This window comes from Bradysia coprophila, unplaced genomic scaffold (assembly GCF_014529535.1).
Source record: "Bradysia coprophila strain Holo2 unplaced genomic scaffold, BU_Bcop_v1 contig_151, whole genome shotgun sequence".
NCBI classification, from domain to species: domain Eukaryota; kingdom Metazoa; phylum Arthropoda; class Insecta; order Diptera; family Sciaridae; genus Bradysia; species Bradysia coprophila.
The window spans coordinates 5,864,981-5,887,397 of NW_023503423.1; the positions used below are offsets into that span (position 1 = coordinate 5,864,981).

General features: G+C 39.4%; 5 protein-coding genes across 8 annotated transcripts; 2 read left to right on the forward strand and 3 right to left on the reverse strand.

The window, feature by feature from the left end:
* The first annotated feature begins 2,210 nt into the window (after positions 1 to 2,210).
* On the forward strand, positions 2,211 to 4,091 carry LOC119074637 (26S proteasome regulatory subunit 10B). The gene is made up of 4 exons (XM_037180913.1): positions 2,211 to 2,483; positions 2,609 to 2,728; positions 2,792 to 3,512; positions 3,746 to 4,091. Exons 1-4 carry the CDS (start codon positions 2,381 to 2,383, stop codon positions 3,987 to 3,989), a joined length of 1,188 nt encoding a protein of 395 aa, XP_037036808.1. The 5' UTR covers positions 2,211 to 2,380; the 3' UTR covers positions 3,990 to 4,091.
* LOC119074640 (tRNA (guanine-N(7)-)-methyltransferase non-catalytic subunit wuho) lies at positions 4,016 to 5,561 on the reverse strand. Its single transcript, XM_037180916.1, has 2 exons — positions 4,832 to 5,561; positions 4,016 to 4,771 (listed from the first exon to the last, which is right to left on the reverse strand). The coding sequence occupies exons 1-2, from the start codon at positions 5,341 to 5,343 to the stop codon at positions 4,108 to 4,110; spliced, it is 1,176 nt and encodes a 391-aa protein (XP_037036811.1). The 5' UTR covers positions 5,344 to 5,561; the 3' UTR covers positions 4,016 to 4,107.
* Positions 5,562 to 6,978: 1,417 nt separating this feature from the next.
* LOC119074708 (glia maturation factor beta) lies at positions 6,979 to 9,937 on the forward strand. The gene is made up of 4 exons (XM_037180995.1): positions 6,979 to 7,243; positions 7,356 to 7,446; positions 7,518 to 7,632; positions 7,701 to 9,937. Exons 1-4 carry the CDS (start codon positions 7,241 to 7,243, stop codon positions 7,909 to 7,911), a joined length of 420 nt encoding a protein of 139 aa, XP_037036890.1. The 5' UTR covers positions 6,979 to 7,240; the 3' UTR covers positions 7,912 to 9,937.
* A 1,276-nt stretch (positions 9,938 to 11,213) lies between these two features.
* Positions 11,214 to 16,968, reverse strand: LOC119074560 (sorting nexin-13-like). Of its 4 annotated transcripts, XM_037180765.1 has the most exons (19): positions 16,521 to 16,968; positions 16,346 to 16,452; positions 15,877 to 16,059; positions 15,724 to 15,825; positions 15,036 to 15,230; positions 14,871 to 14,973; positions 14,450 to 14,817; positions 14,211 to 14,383; positions 14,040 to 14,147; positions 13,870 to 13,969; positions 13,656 to 13,805; positions 13,476 to 13,591; positions 13,255 to 13,398; positions 12,536 to 13,195; positions 12,265 to 12,480; positions 12,051 to 12,200; positions 11,772 to 11,983; positions 11,596 to 11,708; positions 11,220 to 11,535 (listed from the first exon to the last, which is right to left on the reverse strand). In XM_037180765.1, the coding sequence occupies exons 1-19, from the start codon at positions 16,631 to 16,633 to the stop codon at positions 11,360 to 11,362; spliced, it is 3,489 nt and encodes a 1,162-aa protein (XP_037036660.1). In that variant the 5' UTR covers positions 16,634 to 16,968; the 3' UTR covers positions 11,220 to 11,359. The 4 variants fall into 4 exon arrangements, with proteins under 4 accessions (XP_037036662.1, XP_037036660.1, XP_037036659.1 ...); XM_037180764.1 differs by having other exon boundaries at positions 15,724 to 16,059; XM_037180766.1 differs by lacking the exon at positions 15,877 to 16,059 and having other exon boundaries at positions 16,521 to 16,951.
* A 2,392-nt stretch (positions 16,969 to 19,360) lies between these two features.
* Positions 19,361 to 20,998, reverse strand: LOC119074651 (solute carrier family 35 member B1 homolog). The gene is made up of 3 exons (XM_037180929.1): positions 20,442 to 20,998; positions 20,029 to 20,382; positions 19,361 to 19,969 (listed from the first exon to the last, which is right to left on the reverse strand). Exons 1-3 carry the CDS (start codon positions 20,638 to 20,640, stop codon positions 19,524 to 19,526), a joined length of 999 nt encoding a protein of 332 aa, XP_037036824.1. The 5' UTR covers positions 20,641 to 20,998; the 3' UTR covers positions 19,361 to 19,523.
* Positions 20,999 to 22,417: the final 1,419 nt, after the last annotated feature.

Here is a 22,417-nt window from a genome sequence, read left to right on the forward strand (position 1 = left end):
GAATTTTGAAAAAAGGTTGTAATTTACTCAAGCTAGAGGGGTCACGGACAGACGGACAGATGGACATTTTTAGCCCCGTACGAAGTACTGGGGGCTTATAAGATTAATATGCCGTTTGTAACATGTCGAATTGGAAGCAGCCAGTAAGGGCAAAGCATTTGGTTATGTTCATAGATGACAAATCCGCAATAAAAAAAATGTCCGTCCGTCCGTCCGTCCGTCCGTCCGTCCGTGACCCCTCTAGCTAGAGTAAATCACAACCTTTTTTCAAAATTCTTTTTTTCCCCGATTGGTATGGACAAAAGTAAGGTCAAGTTCGAAAATGGGCATGGTAGGGCCGGCCCTTCCAGAGCTAGGGCCCTATAGGTGTTTTTCAGTCTTTCGCCGATATCTACCGAAATACGCACGCAATACCTGCTTGTGATATATTAAATGAAAGGTATTGACGAGTAGAACAAAGTTGCTGAACATTGTTTTTGGGTAAGATGCAACGTGGGCTTTATGGGAGGGCTCAAAGGCCGTTACTCGGCCCTAAGTGTTTTTTGCACATAAATCGAGTAAATCTCATCCGATTTTGGTAGTTTTAGTTTTTTATGGAAGGTAATTGAATACCGAAAAGAACGTGACGAAAAAAGTTTCAAATTAGGGCCCTTGGACTAAGGCCGCTACTCGGCCCTAAGTGTTTTTTGCACATAAATCGAGTAAATCTCATCCGATTTTGCTAGTTTTTGTTTCATTTGAGAGATAATTGAATGCCGAATAGAATGATGGCGAAAAAAGTTTCAAATTTGGGCCCTTGGACTAAGGCCGCTACTCGGCCCTAAGTGTTTTTTGCACATAAATCGAGTAAATCTCATCCGATTTTGCTAGATTTTGTTTTTTATGGAGTCTAATTGAATACCGAAAAGAACGTGGCGAAAAAAGTTTCAAATTTGGGCCCTTGGACTAAGGCCGCTACTCGGCCCTAAGTGTTTTTTGCACATAAATCGAGTAAATCTCATCCGATTTTGCTAGATTTAGTTTTTTATGGAAGGTAATTGAATACCGAAAAGAACGTTGCGAAAAAAGTTTCAAATTTGGGCCCTTGGACTAAGGCCGCTACTCGGCCCTAAGTGTTTTTTGCACATAAATCGAGTAAATCTCATCCGATTTTGTTAGTTTTTGTTTCGTTTCGTTTGAGAGATAATTGAATACCGAAAAGAACGTGGCGAAAAAAGTTTCAAATTGGGTCCCTTGGACTAAGGCCACTACTTGGCCCTAAGTGTTTTTTGCACATAAATCGAGTAAATCTCATCCGATTTTGCTAGATTTAGTTTTCTATGGAAGGTAATTGAATACCGAAAAGAACGTGGCTAAAAAAGTTTCAAATTTGGGCCCTTGAACTAAGGCCGCTGCTCGGCCCTAAGTGTTTTTTGCACATAAATCGAGTATATTTCATCAGATTTTGCTACTTTTTGTTTCGTTTGACAGATAATTCAATACCGAAAGAAAATTGGGATAAAAAAAAGTTGTAAATTCGGATTCCTAAGATTACATCGTAAACTTTTGTTTTATACTTGAGAAGTACTTCGTACGGGCTTTTGTAATTGCGCTAAGCGCAATTTTAAAGATGAACGCTTACAGTTTACAATTTGCAAAAATAGACAATGATGTCAAGTACGCAATAAGGTTACGGAAGCATTTTGATATCGGACGAATAAGGGTTACGGGCTTACTAGGGCTATGGACGTATAATGGTTTCGGGCTAATTAGGTTTACGGGTCGTACGGGGCTCAGTCGTAGCAAACGCTCTGACTGTTCTGATGCCTTGTTTTTATTGCGGATTCGTTATCTATGAACATAGACAAATGCTTTGCGCTTACGTCTGCTTCCAATTCAACATGTTACAAACGGCATATTAATCTTATAAGCCCCCAGTACTTCGTACGGGGCTAAAAATTGGCACCTCAACAGGCCAACCAACGTTTCCTACAAATACACACACGCTGTATACCAAGTGGAATAAATAATAAAAAGTTCTAAAGAAGGACGCAGTCGACACTGTCATGACAATGTAAAACGATACAATGTGAAACGATACAATGTCTAAACTAAACTATAGGTTTGTTCCAATTTGGAACTTCCAAATAACTGTAAACTTTGACAACATGAACGACGACATTTTTCGTAGTCTGTTCCTTCAACCTTGAGGTTATCAAACTTTCATAAAGTGGTCATCACTGCTATCGCTGAAGTACGGCTTTGCTTTAAACAAATATGACATTGTTTTGGGTTCTTTGTTGTGAATGATTTTTGAAGAAGAAGAAGAAGTGTACGAAGAACGGAACAATCATTTGAGTAATTTGTATTGTAAATTAAGGATATTTCTTCGCAAGAAAATATGTCTGCAGCCGTGACCGTTGATACTGCTAGGGACCGTGGTCTGCAGGATTATCGGAAGAAACTATTGGAGCACAAAGAAGTGGAGTCTCGCTTGAAAGAAAGTAAGTTGATACAGTCGTCCGATTGTAAGGTTAAGTTTTTTTGTCAAATCATCACTGGGATGAATGACGAAAATTGAATTCGAATTGTTTTGGCCGGAATAAACAACAAAATACTTACGTTTTAGTGCGAGAACAATTGAAAGAACTCACGAAGCAGTTCGATAAATCGGAAAATGATTTGAAAGCTTTGCAAAGTGTTGGACAAATCGTTGGGGAGGTATTGAAACAACTGACCGAAGACAAATGTAAGGGCACTGTCGCTTATTGCACCGTCTTACTATTCCTATTAATGAAAATTGAATTTGTAGTCATCGTCAAGGCCACCAACGGTCCCCGATATGTGGTTGGATGTCGTCGTCAATTAGACAAAACTAAATTGAAATCCGGTACAAGAGTAGCACTAGACATGACAACTCTCACCATAATGCGATATCTGCCGCGTGAAGTCGATCCGTTGGTGTACAATATGTCGCACGAAGATCCCGGCGAAGTTAAATATTCAGCGATCGGTGGCTTATCGGAACAAATTCGTGAATTGCGCGAAGTCATTGAATTGCCCCTACTCAATCCGGAGCTGTTCTTACGCGTTGGTATCACACCGCCGAAAGGATGTTTATTGTACGGTCCACCCGGAACGGGAAAGACACTCTTAGCGCGTGCAGTGGCCTCTCAATTGGATGCCAATTTTCTGAAAGTTGTGTCCAGCGCCATCGTCGACAAATACATCGGAGAAAGTGCTCGCTTAATTCGCGAAATGTTCAACTATGCCCGAGACCATCAACCGTGCATCATTTTCATGGACGAAATTGATGCTATTGGCGGTCGCCGGTTCTCGGAGGGTACGTCGGCGGATCGAGAAATTCAACGTACGTTGATGGAATTGCTGAATCAAATGGATGGATTCGATTCGCTGGGACAAGTTAAGATGATTATGGCCACCAATCGACCAGATACTTTGGATCCGGCTCTATTGCGTCCGGGACGTTTGGATAGGAAAATTGAGATTCCGTTGCCCAACGAACAAGCCAGGTAAGAGAATTTTATTTTAGCTTACGAGTTTACTCTTGTGTGCACTGTGCTTCCTTGCTCTTTACCTTGTACCTTTGCCTTTAACAATTTCTACCTCTGTCCTGACGTTCGATCGATTAAATAACTGGTCAGAACTTGCTGACTCCTGTGGATCGTAAGACTAGTTCACTTTCCATCCTACCGAAAAGACCAAAGTTGTTAGATCGGCCATTTGATTATTGTTCAATTTTCAGGCTGGAAATTTTGAAAATTCATGCTGGACCAATAGCAAAACACGGTGAAGTCGACTACGAGGCCATCGTCAAATTGTCGGATCACTTCAATGGGGCAGATTTGCGAAACGTATGCACCGAAGCCGGCCTGTTTGCCATCCGATCGGAACGGGAGTATGTTATCCAGGAAGATTTCATGAAAGCTGTGCGTAAAGTGGCCGACAACAAGAAATTGGAGAGCAAGCTGGACTACAAACCCGTCTAAATGTGTACGAATCACCACAATTTTACTATTATTTCCCATCTGCGTTTAATTCAGTCGCCCAAGTGTTTTTTTGATAAGAAAATAAATTTTTTTGTGAATTTCCGAATTGCTTGTTGTGTTATCTGCTGTTCCGGATCTGATCTTCGATGCGACGTTTTTTCCTCTCATGATAGTCCTTGATGTTGTCGTAGCGTTTTTTGAACAGCATGGAAATGTTCTCGAAATTGTGTTGCAAGTCCAGCACAGTGTCACCGAGATTTTCATTCAGCTCACTTGAATCATCTTCAGCATACTTGTCGGTGTACGTAAGCCGATGCAAAGCAACCGAATTTTCCGGACTCACTGCTGCCAGTAAAATGTTACCATCGACGTCGTACACTATCGACGATATCTCCTTGCACTCCTTGAAACTGTGTTCGCTCAACAATTTGACAATGTATTCCTGACCATTCGTCTGCTGCACAATTTCGTAGATGATTAAGTTGGGTCCCTCGAATAGTGTCACCGCTGCGTGGCTAGTCTGTTCGTCGATTTTGCGTAGAATCATTTTCAAACCAGCCGCCGGTAATTCATGTTCAAACACTTCGACACCCTGAAGGTACTTCCAGATCTTCAGCATTTTATCACCCGAAATGGACACCAGACTTTGGTTCGGATCGGTTGGAAGGAATGAAATGGCAGACACGTATTCGGTGTGGCCCAAGCAATACGTTTCAATCAGATGCGTTCCGGGATAGTTGGTCACTCGAATTTTTTCGTCCCGATCGCATGTGACGACGAATCTGTAAATCAAAAATCAATTAGTGGATGCACCAATCTCTGACGGAGGTGCTGGAACTCACCGATTATCATGTGTAACCACTACATCCAAAAGCATGCTCAAATGTCCCAAAATCCATTTCCCCGTCGCTTCGAGGTTTTCACAGTCAAACTCATAACAGTCACCGGTCTTGTCGGCAATGTACACGTGGCGTGAGTCACTAGAAAATGCCATTGAGCTTGATATCCTGGCGAGTACACGTTTCGAAACCAGTTCATGTTTATCTGCCGCCAGAATTTTGTACATGTAGACGAGCTTATCACCAGTGGTCGTTATCACCAGCAGCTGTCCATTCGGAGACACGCCAATGTTCTGGATAACACTGCCATCCTTGGACGAATCTGATTTTCTCGGAGCGACAACACCATCAGCCTGCTCATCGTCGTCGTCATTCTCCTCGGTTTGTTTTGCACTTTTCGGATCGAACTGTGGCAGTGTCAGTTTGGAGAGATGGGTACCATTCGAATCAAAGAATTTGATTTCACGCTTCGCAGCCAGTAGAATCGTTTTGTCGATTGTGGTTAATAATGCCATTGCTATGGCAGTGTGTACGGCTTTTTCTTCTACCAAATGATCAAACTCAACCGCAAGTCTTGGTTATATTTTTGTACTGACAGCCATGCAGTTATCAGATGGTTTGTTCATCTTGTTCATTCAATTGACGGTGAGTTTACAATGCATCATACACAGGACACCTTGTGAATGAGTCTGTGTTTTGATGGAAAGTTTATCTACAATGTCAACGAGTGCAGTCTTAGTTGAGACTATGTCCTGAGCAACGTACACGCGGGAAGGATAAAACTATGCGAAGTTCGGTTTTTAGCCCCGTACGAAGTACAAAGGGGCTTATAGGATTACGATGCCGTGTGTAATTGATGGAATTCGAAGCAGACGGTAAGGGCAAAGTGTTTGCCTATGTTCATAGATGACGAATCTGCAATAAAAATTTTGTCTGTCCGTCTGTCCGTCACGTCGATATCTTGAGTAAATCAAATCCGATTTCAAAAATGTTTTTTTTTTCCCTGAAAGATAGTCAAAATAGTGAGGCTAAGTTCGAAGATGGGCATATTTAGGTCGGCCCTTCGTGAGTTAGGGCCGCCTAAGTGCTTTAAGGTCTTTTGGGGATATTTACGGCAAAAAAAACGTAAATGAAACGGCAAAAGATAGGTAATGTCGATACCGATCCAGGAAAAAAAAGTTTATTAAAATCGGGTGAATGGACCGTGAGTTAGGGCCCTAGAAGTGAAAGGCTACTCGGCCATATGTAATCGAAGCCCGAATATAATGTGGCGAAGAACGTTTTAAATTTGGGTCCTTGGACTGAGGCCGCTCCTCGGCCCTAAGTGAATTTTGCATATAAATCGAGTAAATCTCATCCAATTTTGCTAATTTTTGTCTAATACGAAAGGTAATTGAATACCGAATAGAATGTGGTGAGAAAAATGTTTGAAAATTAGGTCCTTGGACTGAGGCCGCTCCTCGGCCCTAAGTGTATTTTGCATATAACTCGAGTAAATTTGATCCGATTTTCCTAATTTTTGTTTCATTTGAAAAGTAATCGAACGAGGAATAGAATGTTGTTAAAAAAAAATTAAATTTGGGTCCTTGGACTAAGGCCGCTACTCGGCCCTAAGTGTATTTTGCATATAACTCGAGTAAATTTCATCCGTTTTTCGTAATTTTTGTTTCATTTGGAAGGTAATCGAAGGCCGAATAGAATGTTGTTGAAAAAAATTTTTAATTTGGGTCCTCGGACTGAGGCCGATACTAGGCCCTATGAGTATTTATACTCAAAAAATTAAAATCTTAGGGCTATTTGAAATTTTTGTTTCATTTGAAAGGAACGTCGTACGGGGCTTCGTAATTGCGCTATGCGCAATTTTTAAGATGTACACATTTCATAATAATTTTACTTTAACTACTTTAACCGGCGCAATAGGCTTACGGTCAAAGTAGGGTGACAGACGCACTAGGGTCACGTACGCAATAGATATACGGGTTTGTACGGGGCTCCGTCGCAGCAAACGCTCCGACTGTTCTGATGGCTCGTTTTTTTGTTAAATTGTTAAAGCCAGAACTGAATTGTAACCCCTCCTCAAAAATGAACGTTCATGAGTGTAGTGGTCTAACTCCATGAGTGGTAATGTGTGAGTGTTAGTACTGTAGGTATGATGATTCACTTGAGTCTTGTTTTGCATTTAGTAACATTTATATCTCGCTGCAGCCACACACGGTGTTTTTTACGTATGATATACGAACGCTAAGCTTACCGAATTTGACTTTTTGATTAATTGCTTCTGATCGATAGAAACGTATGCAATATTAACGTAGTCCGGTTGAATCAATTTCGTTTTCATTGAACATTATCTGTGCATTCCCACTCCCCGGCTCCCCAATTAAAGTCGACGAACAAAGAAATAAAATAGAGAAAATGGTAATTATGTGTTTGCTGTGTGTACGGATGACTGACACTTATAATACACTTCCTGCTTCTCTGCAATATTATTCAATGAATCGTTGTAACAAATTATGATAATGGATTTCAGGGCGGAAAAATCTGTGACATCAGCAATGAAGTTAAAGACGAACTACGAAAATTTCGCTTTCGCAAGGATAACATCAATTCGGCGTTGATTTGTAAGTATTAGAATGCCACCAAATGATACGATGAATCACTTGTCTAATGGACTTTGCCATCCATAAATTAGTAAAAGTCGATCGAGATAAGCAACTCGTCTGTGTGGACGAATTAATCGAACAAATCACAATGGAAGAGTTGCAGGAACAACTACCGGGACATCAACCGCGGTACATTGTTTACAGGTATGATAAAATTGTACACCGGAGTCGAATACAAACCTGAAACCTAACATCGAATATACTCACTACAGTTACAAGATGATTCATGACGATCAACGGGTTTCCTATCCAATGTGTTTCATATTCTACACACCGCGGGACAGTCAAATGGAACTGCAAATGATGTATGCCGGTACGAAGCGAGCGCTGCAAAAGGAGGCCGACTTGACGAAGGTGTATGAAATCAGAGAGTTGGACGAACTGACCGAAGATTGGTTGAAAGAGAATTTGACGCGCGTTTAGATGCCAATCTCTGCCGAGCGAATTCTGGATTGGTTAGCCAGTCAGAATTGTTTAATGAACTCAAGTAATTTACTAAAAAAACATTTGCAACCAAAATTGACTCTAATGTGCGGTTTAGTTGGGTGGTTCACCCTTTTTAAGTGAGGTCAGAGGATGTTGTGGAATTCGTTTCTTTAGTTACATTGATAACGCATAGTCGGTCATACTTTGGACAGTTAACATCCACACATAATTCTCAAAATTTTAAACATTCCTAGCCTAAAAGTCCCGTATTTTTTCCAGTATTTGTCTTAAAACTGTACCCAATCGTGAAAGCAAAAATTTGAAGTTTTTAAAGAATTATCAAAATTCGAAAAATTTAAATCTTAGAAATGGCTAGTCCACTGTTATCGACAACTACGACAAAAATGACCGATGAACTCTGACTAGTGTTCTTTTATTGAGCGGAATGCATGATAGATTTTGACGCTACTTCACACAATTGAAGTAGCAGATTCAATTGTCTCGTATGGATAGCCGTTTCTAAAGGTTTGAATTTAACAAAATCAATAAAACAGTGCCAAATATAACAGATGTAGAGCCAACATGCATATCACTGCCTCACGGTTTGAAGTTATGGTATATTGTCATACTAACCGAATTGAAAAGTGCCAGAAGGGACATTCTACTTACATCTTTGAGAAACCGAACTTCTATTGAAATAAAGGTACTAGTGCCACATGAAGAGAAAAAGTATCAAGGCCTGTTGAAAGCTCTGTCTTTGTGCTAACAAATTGAAAGATTCATATGTTTGACTTGCTAGGCACAACGGACTTTTTTTAACAATTTTTTTTATTAACTTTGATTCTTAATGATTAAGTACGAGAATTCCGCCATTGGTCCTGTCGTGCAAAACACCTTCTTTTTGACTGATATTGGTAGAAACCAGATATGAGCGGGTTAAGAACAGATTTCTGGCCCTTTCGGAAACTAATAAAAACCATTTTAAGTGTCGTGTGTTCTAGGTGGCATAACACGGCCCGTTCAATATTATATAATTTCTGAAGGTATGTCGGGTTGATTCAGGTTTTAATATCACTACCCAATCCAACCCGAATTTAATTTTTTGAAACCCAACTCCCCAAAACCCGATTTTTCGGAACAGTCCGCTCATCTCTAGTCTCTACGATATCAGACGATTAATGAATGCACTTGGCACTCATGCCGTTCGAAAACGACAGTGGCATAGATATCAAGTTTGTTTTTGAAAGATCCTACAGTTGTTATTTGCTCAACATGTAAAAATCGCGCACATAAATTCGAATATTACCGAAGACCACTTTACGCCAGGTCCATTAAATTTTATCGCATTTTTATAACACACCCATGTGGTTGTTAAAATGAAGTCACTTTGTTGATAGGAAAAACCTACCAAGTACGATAAGCAATCCAACAATCACAGTACGACCAATTTTTGTACATTTTTAATATTCAATTTTTAACAGCCAAATTTTACATAAAACAGAACAAAGTTGAGGCATTTGAGACAAAACAAAAAATGAAAAAAAAAGACAAAATACAAAACTTGCCGAAACTTGCCACCAGAAAATTCCTTTGAAATTAAATACAATTTTTGGAGATTCCATTTTAATCTTAAGTTCTTGCATTCCTCGTTTAACATCCCAACTAAAAATTAGAGCAGTTACAGTAGAACAGTAGAAAAAAACTTTCTTGTGGTAGAGGAATGTGTTTTAGGACAACAATCGATATATAATGAATTTACTCAATCTAATGCACCAATTACAACGTAGATAATCATTGATAAAACAAATCGTTCAAGCACTAAAAATGATAGTTTTCTAAATTAATAAAATGAATGTGCGACTCAACTTATAAGCTTTAAAAATTTGTGTGAATGAATTCCAAATAGTTTTATATAACCGAAAAATGAGAAAATTTATAGTGTTCATGTTAGTGTGTTACTATTGTAGAGACGCTATATAGGTATACTGTAAAATTAATGTTGAATAAATTCGTCAACAACAATTCAACGTTCAGTTAAATGTACGGGTGTGACTCTGTTCACGCTATATTTTATGTCGAAGTGTCTGCGGGTGGGTTACTATACTCCGTTTAGGATTTGCTGGACCTTGAAGACTAACAATCAAGATGCAAAGCACCTTATTAGGCTCTAGATGTGTAATTATGAAACGAGGCCGCAGAGGCTGTGTGTCATAATACACATCGTGAGCCTAATAAAGTACTTTGCATCGAGTTGCATACAACATTTTATGCCGCAGAAGCATCTAAAGTTTGCAAATTTTGCATATTATGATGCTGAGTGGAATAAAATATTTAAATTTACTATGTTCCACCTTTTAGACGGGTCAGGTCACTGGACTGACAGTTTTCGAATTATATTTTTGATCAATTTCAGTTTATTGTTCATTCCTAAACTTCCGAAGTAACATAAATAGCTATAAATGATCTCACTCCAATGACATTATTTTGTCCAATAAATTTCGTTGAAATAAGCCATCAAACGTAAGATCGAAATGATTTTAATCAACGTCATATAAACGATGAATTACGCTCGCTTCGCTCTGGCCACAAGCTTCAAATTTGCATGAATTGTCTATTATTCTGTTTGCGTCTCTTTTTGTTTTTAATCAAAATGGACTCGAACTAAGTGAATGTGAAAGGAATGGAGGACTCTTTCACTTTGGTACAGCAACAAAAAATAGACGGTCGGTATTATACATTTACAATACCTACAGTCGTGACTGAAATATTGAAACACATGTGAATTGAATTCATTTACGGCACTCGCTCCGCTCTGACCGCAAACTTCACAATCGTGGTGGAGTGGTAAAACTGTCTGTTTGATTATCGGAACCCACATTTTTCGGTATTTTCGGGTGTAAGACCCTGACTTTCAGTCTGTAGATCATCTTTAAGTTACGGTACTTTTAGACTTACTAAACAGTTCTATAAAATTATCTTTGTTAATTCATTTGATGCCGATTATTTATCTAATTTTCTCGAAAACCTTTAGCTTCAGTTTCAAATCAATCTAGTCTAGTCAATGTTTGTTCCTCTGGTAAGCCGCCCACAAAGGGCAAATTCTCTGTATTTCATAAAAAAAAAATTAAGTACGACTCGGGCTTCTCTCTCTATCTCTTCTTGCTTCTCCAATTCGACAGCATTCTTGAAATCAAAATTCGATTGATTGTTTCATTCGTTACAAAAATATAGCACCCGTTCCGTCCTTTAAGCAAAGTCAAAATCTGTAAAGCGCGGAATCTGTTCAGTCACAATTGTTCAGTCAACAAAAATAAAATTCATTTATTGGAATAAAATCACAAAATTCATTTATCCAGCGAACATAAATAACTAAAACTAAGAAAAATGAAAAATCAATTTTTTTCACATTTATCACGTTTTGGCCCCCCGTTTATTTCCAGTTATCTTATCGATTCGCTGTGACATGCTGCGTCATACTGTCGGTCTGATAAACTGTCGTTAAAACATCGTTGAGTAGAATTAACATCAGCCGCAAGTTCAGCTTACGATTTTGCAGCATTTGGAATAAGTTTAACAGACCGTGACGCGTCGTCTCTGATCCAAGGACATGCTTCAAGTCGTCTGTAAATGAAAGTGGAAATGAAAAATAAAATCAATTCGACTCTGCGCGAATCAACTCACCAGAAAGCAATGCAAACAATGCAATGCGGGAAGCCATTCGTGTTCGCAATTTTGTGTTATCTTCCCTTGCAGCCGGTCCGCTGGATCGTTTTCCTTCCGGCCAAATGTTATTTCTGTAAAAACAACAAATGTGTCAACAGAGCCATCAACTGCCGTTGAACCAACAAAACACTTACAGTATCACCATCAGAAGATGCTCAATTTTGTCCACTTCAATTAATGATTTGGCCGCTTGGATAATTTTCTTATTGGCTGTGTGACTCACCCACGGTGCACCCAATAAACGATTAATAATTCCGCGTCGCAACCATTGCGATCGGGCTTGTAAATCGAATACCTCGTCCAACAGATTCAGTGCCGATGTTAACGCTGGATATTCGGATGATTGCTGTGGATGAAGACGAAAATTTTTCAATTTAAAATTTTAGACCCTTCTCGATGTTTATCAGTGTTACCTCTAAGTGAATGGGAGCAACGTCCAAAAACGAAGCTTCCTTCATTGGACCTTTGCCGAGAAAAATCTTAGCTATGCCGCCGACAAGAGTATCGGGCATGTTTTTTATCGTTCGCATACCAGACTTGATTGGATTAACCAGCGTCTCGATCTGAAAGGAACATTCGTTTGTAGTAGACAACGAACACGACACTCAAACATTGACAAAGTCCTACCGTTCGTATAACAGTTCCACCGGATATCTTGCGATCATTCGTGTCTGGCTCAACAAAATCTCTCATAATATTGAATATCTCATCGGTGGTCTCTGCATGAGCGCAAATCACTCTCAGAAAATCATTCAGCACAGCCATTCGGTGTTCTAGCACAGATCGTTGAGTATTTTGGAATGCCTTCTTGGCGGGAAAGGGAACTCGTGACATCGTAGGGTACTGAAAGTGGAACGATTAATGGTCTGACATTGATCTGACGCTCGTAATGCTATACCTTCTTAACCAAAATTTTCTTCAGCTCCAGGAACCTTGAGTAGCGTCGATAGATGTGCCAGCATTTTTGTTGATTATCTTCCACGACCGACACTTGAATGGCATACACGGCATATTGTCCCTCGCAATGTATCGCAGTGTTAATGATCTTGGCACTGATCTTGTCCAAGCTCGACAAGTCCACTTTGACAATATTACTATCGTTATCAGATGCATCAACGGCCGGCAAATGTTTCGTATCGACTTTCCGGTCCGTATCTTTCGCCTCCTGATGAAACGAGTTCACCTTAATATCGGCCATCGTTTGCGTAATTCCCGTGCAGTCGCTATGCGATCGAGAATGTTTGAATCCCACATCTAACAAGCCATTACCATCGATCGCACAGCTCTTAAACATTGGCAGCACCGACAAATCGAAAGCTGCTCCGATTATATTATTTTCGATGGACGGACGTTTATCAGTGGTCGCAAAATGCTCATCATCATCGGCATCGTCTTCGTACTGCAGATCGCCGGAATTCGAGTCGCTGCCGGTGTCCAATTGAGTGGTGTTCGATTCCAGGTCAATGTGCTCGGTATTCTGTCCGCAAAATTCCAGTTCGAGCAGAAGTTTTTTGTAGGCGGAACTCTGGTAAAAATTTGTCAGGAAAATCTCTTCATTCTGAAAATCATTTGATTGAATTAGAAAGGTGGTCGTTGACGACAAGAGAGTCCACAAACCTTCAGTTTCTCGTAAACAAATTTACAAATCGAATCGAACCACATCTGCTCGGGGCTCAATGTTTGATCTTTCAATTTGATGGTCAAAGCCTCTATCAGTCCATGGTCGATGTTCAAACAGTTCGAAGACGTGGGAAGCAAGTACTGTTGGAGAAGAAGAAGAAAACGGAATTGTCAATGTTTCAGGAAGAACACTCTCTGTAGTCAAGTGTTATATTAACCTCCGTGAATATGTTTTGTGCCTTGTCGCGCAGACTTTTGAGTAATTCGTCACGGGAAGTTTTCGTTTTGTTGGCTTGTAGGTCTAACATTGAACGACTAAATGTAAGTTTCCATTCTGCAAATGAAATTGGCATTAGACTTCAATAACTCTCGTCGGAGGTCTCGTCTGGTCCACTCACCCTGAGCCGTTAAATAGAAAATCACATATTTTTGCAGATTCAAGATGCTCAAGTAGTCCAAATAGTAGGACAGTGCAATCTCTTTGTTCAGCAATTCGTCTAATGATAAAATTGGCATATTTGATATTGGCTTATCCTTGTCAGATTTGCCTGCAATAGTCGAACCGGTTATGTTAACGGGAAAATTTTATCCGTCGAAACCTCAATCTCTTACCCGATCTATGGTTTTGCAAGTAACTCAGCCGTAAATCAATTAATTTCTGTGTGTACTTCAGGCTACTCAACTCCGGATTCGTAGCCGAATCTTTGAATTTCTGCAAATTGGAATCAGAAAAGAAATTAGTATTCAACAAAGCCGAACCGAGCAACGGAGGTTTCCCTCACCAAATCCATTTCTTTTGTTATAAACTGTCGACAGGCTCGCAATTCCGAGAAATCAGATGAGCATCGCAGAAGTTTGAGCAAAAATTCTACCGGAGGTTCTTTCGGACACTGGAAAAAGAAATATCGAAATATTGACTCTTACTCTTACCTGTTGGAATGGATAAAACATACCAAGCGCGCAATTTGCAGATTCAAAAAATCCGGATCCGAGAACATTTCCAACAACGGTTTGAATACAACGTTTGCCAATAAAGTCGATAGGAATGTTCTCAACGGCAGACAAGCAAAGTCCGTCTCGGGCAATGTGAAATATAAAATTGTTTCCGTGACTTGGGTCAAATATTCTGCATGATTAATCAACCAACATTAAACCATAACGTCATCGACACACTAAACTATATGTTACTCACTCTCCAACGCCTCGTCATCCAAACATTCGTCCCTGAATGTATCGCAAATGCTAAAGAACGCATGCAGTAGCTTCACCTCCGGATCGACCAACGACTTTTCATCCACATGATCGGTGTAGAATTTCGAATTGGCCACATTCTTGTGCATGCTCACATTGGACAGATACCAACTGAGATCCGTGTCGCTTTTGTTGCGACGATGTTGCTCCTTTTTGGCGGTTCGCCGTTGCGGTGACTGATTCGATTTGTTGTTTTTGTGTTCACTGTTCGTTACCGCCTGGCTGGCCAGTCGATAAAGTCGTGAATGGGTGGCAACATTTTCGATTAGTTTCGTTGTGATCAGAGGGACCCATTGAACGGTTTTGATTCTGAAAATGAATGACATAGAATCTAAAGGTTAATCGACTCAATGGACTTGTACCTATGGCAAATGTTCTGTACACTCTCCTCGATGCAATTCCTTGTACGAAATTCGCTGAACTCCTTGTTGTCCGACAAGGAACAGAACCATGAGTCAATATAGTCTGCAAGAAAGCAAAAATGTCAGTACCGAAATTGAGGGCAATGAACCACGCAAACTTCTCACCTCGCAAGATGTAATCGATGATTGTGTGCAACAACTGATCGACAGACTTATTTCCACTCAACATCGCTTTGACTTTCCTTTTCGGAGAGCCGTGTTCATCCAACAGATTTGCGTCATTGAATTGTGGCTGTTTGACGACAATTGTCGGAACCGATATCACCGGGTAGCCACACTCTTCTCCTATGCTAATGTTACCTAATGTTTGGATAAGTCAAAGTGTATTTGTGAATTAAACATTTTCGATCAAAGGTCAAAGGTTAAACACGTTCAGTAGCTGCTGCAAAACTACTACTTGATCACACTGTTTCCGCGTTACAAAACAAAATAAAAGAGCAAAACAACACAACAAAATCTCTTTCGTCTCGTAACATTAGAAGTCTCTCTAAGGTTCCATCAAATTCACCTTGGATCAATGAAACAACGAGATGTTTCGAATTCAAAAGCAGCATTTACAGCGTTCTAGAGAGCGATTCTGTGGAGCAATTGAGATAAAATAAACAAGCAAGCGCATAGCCGTGTAAAGAGTGAAAGATCGCTCTAGTGTTAGTCACATTCCTTTTCATTACCCCATTGCCACATATGCATCACAATTCGAGCAACATTCATCAAACATTTTCAATATATTCAATGTAGGCCACACCAGACACAAACGAACAACATTCTATAACATCAAAACTTGTCGCTATACCTTTGTGATGATCATCATGTCCCTTAATTTTATCGGTGTAAATTTTAATGCTGTCAAATGGTTTCCACCGTTTATCCGGATGATGTGGCTGTTCTTTGCTATCTAAAACAACGTCAGGTTGAAATTTTATCTCACTGTTAGCCAATTGTTTACTGTGCGCTGATGGTGATGGACTCAATCCGTCTTTCACACTTTTCGGATGTTTTTTGAACAACAGATCGAGCCCAGAATCGATAAGACTTTTCTTTCGATGGTCGTGCGATTTCTTGGCGGATAGTGATTCGGTTTGAATTTTTATATTCGGATTTATTAGGACAACCGTTTTTTTGTCGAATCCTACAGAAGGGTGGAAGATAATAAAATGAACATTTTTCGGGTGCTGCCGATTAGGCGAATAGAACACAAAAAAACCAATAGAAATATTTAAACGAAATCCATGCACATTTTTGTAGAAAAAGAAAAGAAAGAATGAAACAACGAAAGATCACTTTCAGGATAGGAAGCCAACGAAAGGTGAACAAAGAGTGAAAGAAAAATCGTTGAAAAAGATTCATGCAAACAAAGGAGCAAAGTGAGTTGTTCCCAAAAAGTGAATGGTTTCTCAGCTGAACGAATTACGTACCTAAGTGTAGCCCGAGTGGTTTGATGTCATCCAATGGATTGTCTTGGGTATTCTTCTGCAAAAATTCGTCAACATTTCCATGATGTAAATATACAACGGATAGAATTCTGCAAGAAAATTGAAACTAAAAATAGGAACCAATTTCAGCAAGTGCTGGCTGTGCTGCCACACACACCCTAGCAAAAATCCAATCAATGATAGTACAGTGACGCAAAACCAAAACAAACCGAAGGCATTAATCAACAAACACAACAACACCGCCGAATAGCTTGCGTATTTCAGTTCCATGTTTCGTGGATTCTTCTTATAGAGAAAACATAACTCAAGCAATTGCTGAAGTTATGAGTTTTGAGTTAATAAAATCACAACAAAAATTTTTCGGTAATCGAATGAACATTTTCTGGCACTGATCGACATCAAACAAAACATTTTACTTTTCGCTCCGCACTAAAACATTGAAATCGAATTTCGTTTAGAAATCGTCATTAATTGCTGACTTTGCACGTTATCGGTCTTATATCATTTTGTAGTTGATAAAATTCAACAATTTGTCATCAATTTCGTGACAATTTAAACAAAGTCCAACTCTTTTTTGTTTTGATATGTGAATATGCCTGTCAATTCTGTCACCAAGGCCACCAACATATCGCGACTAAAGAAGTAACGGTAAAAACGGTAACTAATTTATAATTTAACACTAGAAAGAAGCGGGATTTTTGAATGACAAGTGGGTAGCCGACGTATTTTATAATGTAGGAGGTGTTGCGGTTTGAACTTGTTTCCACAAAAATTTCGTTTACAATCGCTAAACCGAACTGGTGTGCATACGTTATTTTGCACCAGCTGGTCCCATTTGGAATTGTATGTGACCAGCTGGTGTAAAATAACGTATGCACACCAGTTCGGTTTAGCGATTGTATTTCTAGATTTTAAATTTCTGATATTTTGTTCAAATTTCCAACCATAACGACTCTCAAATCTGAAAATTTGTCGGTATTCACACATTCGCGATTCGAAAAGAATTCGACCACACTTTTAGAAGATTCACTATAAGGTTAGATTATCAAATTAAGTAATGAATCTGATAGTAAAACTGTTGATATGATTGCCATCTGTGGAAGGATTATGTTCAAACGATGAACGAGGGTACAGCCTCTGCCTGACTGTAAGCCAAAAAAAGGTGGTCAGGGTAGGCCCTAATGGATCTTTTCACTTGGATCTTTTCAGAATACATCAAAAATAAAAAAATTCTTATAAATGTTTCGCCGCAGGAATCGTTGCCATTACTCAACTAGCATTGAAGCATTGAATAGCCAGAGAGATTCTTTGTGTTACATCAAATTTTGATTTATTGTCTCTTCAACAACTTCAAAAACAAAGCTCCTGTGAGTTTTTCCAACTTGTTATCAAAAAGTTTCTCTGCAATGGATTCTCTATGAGATTACCTGTTCAGACATACGTCACACGATGTATTATGTCGTGATTTGCCGATTTTGTTTGCAAATAAAGTTGAAATTTTTGGTCGAAAAGTCTTAGTTGGGAACACTTACAGAGCTACCCTGCCCGAATGAAGGCGAAGATAAACAACGTTCTTATGGTATTTCATAACTGGACTCCTCAGCTATTCACTACAGTTAGCAGCAATGTCTTCTGTTCCCAAATGCCCGAGATATCTGTCAACATTGTGTGCAATTTCATGCTACTACCCCAAAAACCAAAAATCAGCCTAGAGGCAAGGGAAAATGAATTCTGAGGACAGCCTGAGGCCAGGCCTTTTATAATAAACACAAAATGAAAATACGACCCACCCTATTCTGTACTCCAAGGACCCATAGTTTCTACTGCAAATGCTAAAAGAATATAATTATTAGATGAAGTCAACTTTCAATAATGTTTGTGTTTTTCAAGCGCTGCAAGATTTGTGAGTTCGCCAGCTTTTTTAGATGTTTTCGACAAGTCCGAATCAGCGAACGTGTCTACGCAGGTTGCGTCCCAGACCAAAGGTTTTCCTTTAGACCATGGCGTCAAAGTTACTCCATCAGGTTTCTTTCCAAGCCCGGACTGGCCATATGGTGAATTCGGGGAATTCCCGATGGGCCTTTTGGATTTTTGTATGAGAATTTTTAATTTGTGGGCCTTTTTAAATTGAGTTGCATGGAGCCCCCGATGGGCTTTTTCGAGCCAGTCCGGTACTGTTTCTTTCCGCCGTTTCTTGATAGTCCTTTGGGTTCCAGGTGGTTTGGAATATGAAGAGAGATAAGTACTCGACTTATGATTTCAGTCAATTCTAAATGACGTAGATATCTGCCTGCACTTTTTGGCAACTCAATCCATGTAGACCTCTTGCGGATACTACAGATCCGCATAGACACGTGTGTACCAAACATATATCACAACCATCAAAACCTAGACGTAAATCCAATACAAATTCTAATCGAGTTACTGTCTATAAAAGTTCCAATATTCGAAGAAGGAATTGAATGAAGCAAAGCATTTGATTCTTTACACTGTAATGCTTTAAAGCGTGGCAGATCAACTTTCGATGTAAAAACCAGATCTTTCTTGATAATCCGTTTTGTATTGATCATGTCCCAATCTTTTTGCGAAGTCTTTAACATTTAGTTAAACTTTTCCATTTCTCCTTCATCAAAATTAGCAATGAAAGGCACGTCTTGAGAGTTTAGAATTTGACAGACATGACCTCCAACACCAAATGACGAACCTAGGAAAGCAGGTAAAGAAATGTCTTGAAGTCTGCTTATTCCAAGACCATCTACGTTAATAGGTAAAGTTCCTTGCGTCCATTGCCTGTTAGTTTGTTTAGAAAAATATCAGCAGACCGTGTGACCGCCGACAGAACACAGCTGAAACAAATTCATGTCGTTCGCTGACCTTGGCTGTACTTTTACTGTTCACGCATTTTTTACTAAACTCAGTACGTTGCCGATAGAGGGATTAGTTACGACAAGTGAATAAAGTCCGGAGAGTCTTTCTGACTATGTAGTGAAGCTACAGCTCGGTCCGATAAAATAATTTATTTATTTCATTCATCCAAAAAAGATGATTAGACTACGACGATACACTGTACAAAAATAAACAAAAGAAAATATTTTTGACTTAAAAATTAGTTTCGATATTTTTGATAAATGTCCGTTCCACAGACTGGTCCAATCTAGCCTCATGATATCAGTTTATCCTTCTCTTTCTCCTTTTCCGCACTCTTTTTCGCCGGCTGTGGTTTCTTGCCCATGAACATGTCTGCGAACAGACCAGCGAATACCAACACTGCACCGTACCATTGTCGTGTGACCAGTACATTACCGAAAAATATTACCGAACACAAAACCGTAAAGAATTTCCGGGTCGTAGTGACAACGGAACAGGAAAGTGGACCATAACCGGCGACCATCATGAAAATGAATAATTGCCCCAATGCACCGGTCAGTGCAAGCATTCCCAAATTGATCCATAGATGGGGATATTTGCCAGCGAATGCAATGAAGTCCATAAACTCTCCGGTACCCAATGCAGCTACACCTGTCATGATTGTGCTCCATCCGTTCATTCCTAACATCATTTGTTTGCCAGATGGTGCACTGGCCGCTCGCATTCGATCTTGAATTGCTGTATGGAACTGCTGTTATTATCTGTTAAGTAATTTCTAAGCTCATTTACTAGTATACCTCCCGTCAAGCCATCCATTGACAAACTCAGAAATAGTAACAATTCACCGAGGCCAATTGTCTCCTCCTTCACTGACGACACCTTACCGTCTTTATACATAAAGAGAGCGACGCCGATAACAATCATTATGATGCAAATGTACTTCTTCAGGTCGTACTTCTTGTTTCCAATTAGAACACCAAGAATCATCACAGGAATCGGTTTGGCTGATTTGCCAACGACTTGCGTGGGATATGGAACCCAACGCAGTGCCATATTGGACGTAATCATGGCTAGTAGATATGTCAACGCCGAACTGATATAGTACGATGTGGGTGTCTTATCTTCCTTTTGCGGTTGGGCCAATAACATTCCTGTGATCGAAATGAAATTTTTATATTTCAGCTACTGGTAACTTGCGAACCGAATATACCTTTAGCAAAGATCCAATTGCACAAACATTGCACTCCAACCAGTGTCAACATAAAGGTGAATCGCTCTCCATGCGAACCGTCTTCATTCAACTCATCGCCATACCGTCCGCGAGTGATTTTCTCTTGTAGAATAGCGAAATAGAAATAGCAGAAGAATATTCCCAGGGCGCAGACTAGAAACCTGGTTCTGTCGTTCATCCTTTCATAAACAACTTAATGAAAACCGTTCCACGAAAATGAATTCAATGTTCAAAACACTGAAGATTTACAGAAATTTAGCTCTTTGAGTCTGGTGACACTACATGCAATGGAAGAAACGTTGTTTGGATTTGTTGTCTCACTGTATTCGTGTCAATAATTTTAGAATTTTTATTGAATTTCTTAAAATTAAAAACGTACAGCTTCAGGACACGTCAGAGGTACAAAAAGCGATTACAATATTTTTGTGCTTTTGACAAGCAGTCACACATACACAAGGTGATTTTTGACAATTATATGCAATCCCCAATAAAACAGCTGACACTGAACTATGCGCCGCGCACCGATGTTAATTTGTATTAAGAAACATTAAATTTTGAATTTAAAGCGGTCATTTACATGTACCGAACGATGTGATATCCTTGGCATTACATGGACAACCATTTTCATGTAGAGCGCTTGACATGTTTACTGTAGACTGACAGCTTACAGACCTTAAGGTATATCGCTCCACGGATTTTATGTTAACTACGAAATACGACCCATGTCGAACCACATTTTGATTTCGTCATTAATCCAGAAAAGACTAGAAACGATTGTATAGATGGTCTAGATTTACGGGAAACCAGATTTAAGGATTTTTGGGAATTTAACTCCATAAAAGAATCACTGGAAAAGGCTATAAATAGTGGCCTGTTTTGTTTTTCTTGGAACCATTTACTCTTTAACCTTTCACAGACGGCAACCACAAGGCTGTAAACTTTGGGGAGGTCACGCATATCGCCATTTTATTAGATACTCGGGAACACACCACTTCTGAAGATTTTACACATAAAAAAATTCACCACATCGTCACAGCGACGAGAATCGTCAAAGTTGGTGAATTTTTTTATGAAATCTGCCATTTTATAGTCAGCTGTGGTGTATCACCCGCGTATCGGTATCTGAGTGACCTTCCCAAAGTTTACAGCCTTGGGCAAGCATACCAAAAAATGTTTCTATCGGATCTTTTACTTCATTTGATCTAAGTATTTTCAAGAGATCGATTCTAAATTTTCTACCTAATTTTTAAAACAGGAAATGTACAGATGTCGCGGTGTAACTGAAGCTTTTAAAACAATTTTAGATTACCTACTGGTTTGGAGATTTTCATTTTGACAATTGTGGCGTTTGTAGCGCGAGTCGAAGGCGAGTGTTACAATCACACAAGTCAATATAAAAACATAGCTAACGCCGACCCGTACGAAACACCTATTCGTATAAAAAGCCTTTACTGTGAAACTCTTCATTTCTTTTACTTCATTCTCTACTGAAAAGCTATTCGCCCTTTTAAATCACTTACATTATCTTTCTTTGCCTTGTTAGCATATACAAATAAATTGCCGGAGGCAATATAGACAGCCCCGTACGAAGTCAAATTTCATAAATTCCTATTTAAACAGCTATATACCGCTATATTTACCTATATTTCACTGTAAATAAACATTTCACAGAGGAATATGCTATTATATAGCTCTATATGCCTGTATATAGCTCAATATAACTGTATATAGTTATATGTAGAAGTCCACATATGGGATTCCTAAAACCCCCCACACATACCCAATTACTTCTCTGTTAACAGAAATTTTGTTAGGAGACCGGAAATAGTACCGACGCTTTACATTCGTTAATACCTTTCAAACAAAAAAAAATTCATGAAATTCGGTCAAAATTTACTCGGGATATTGACAAAATACTCCACGTTCACTGTACGGCCGAGTAGCCAGATAAGAGC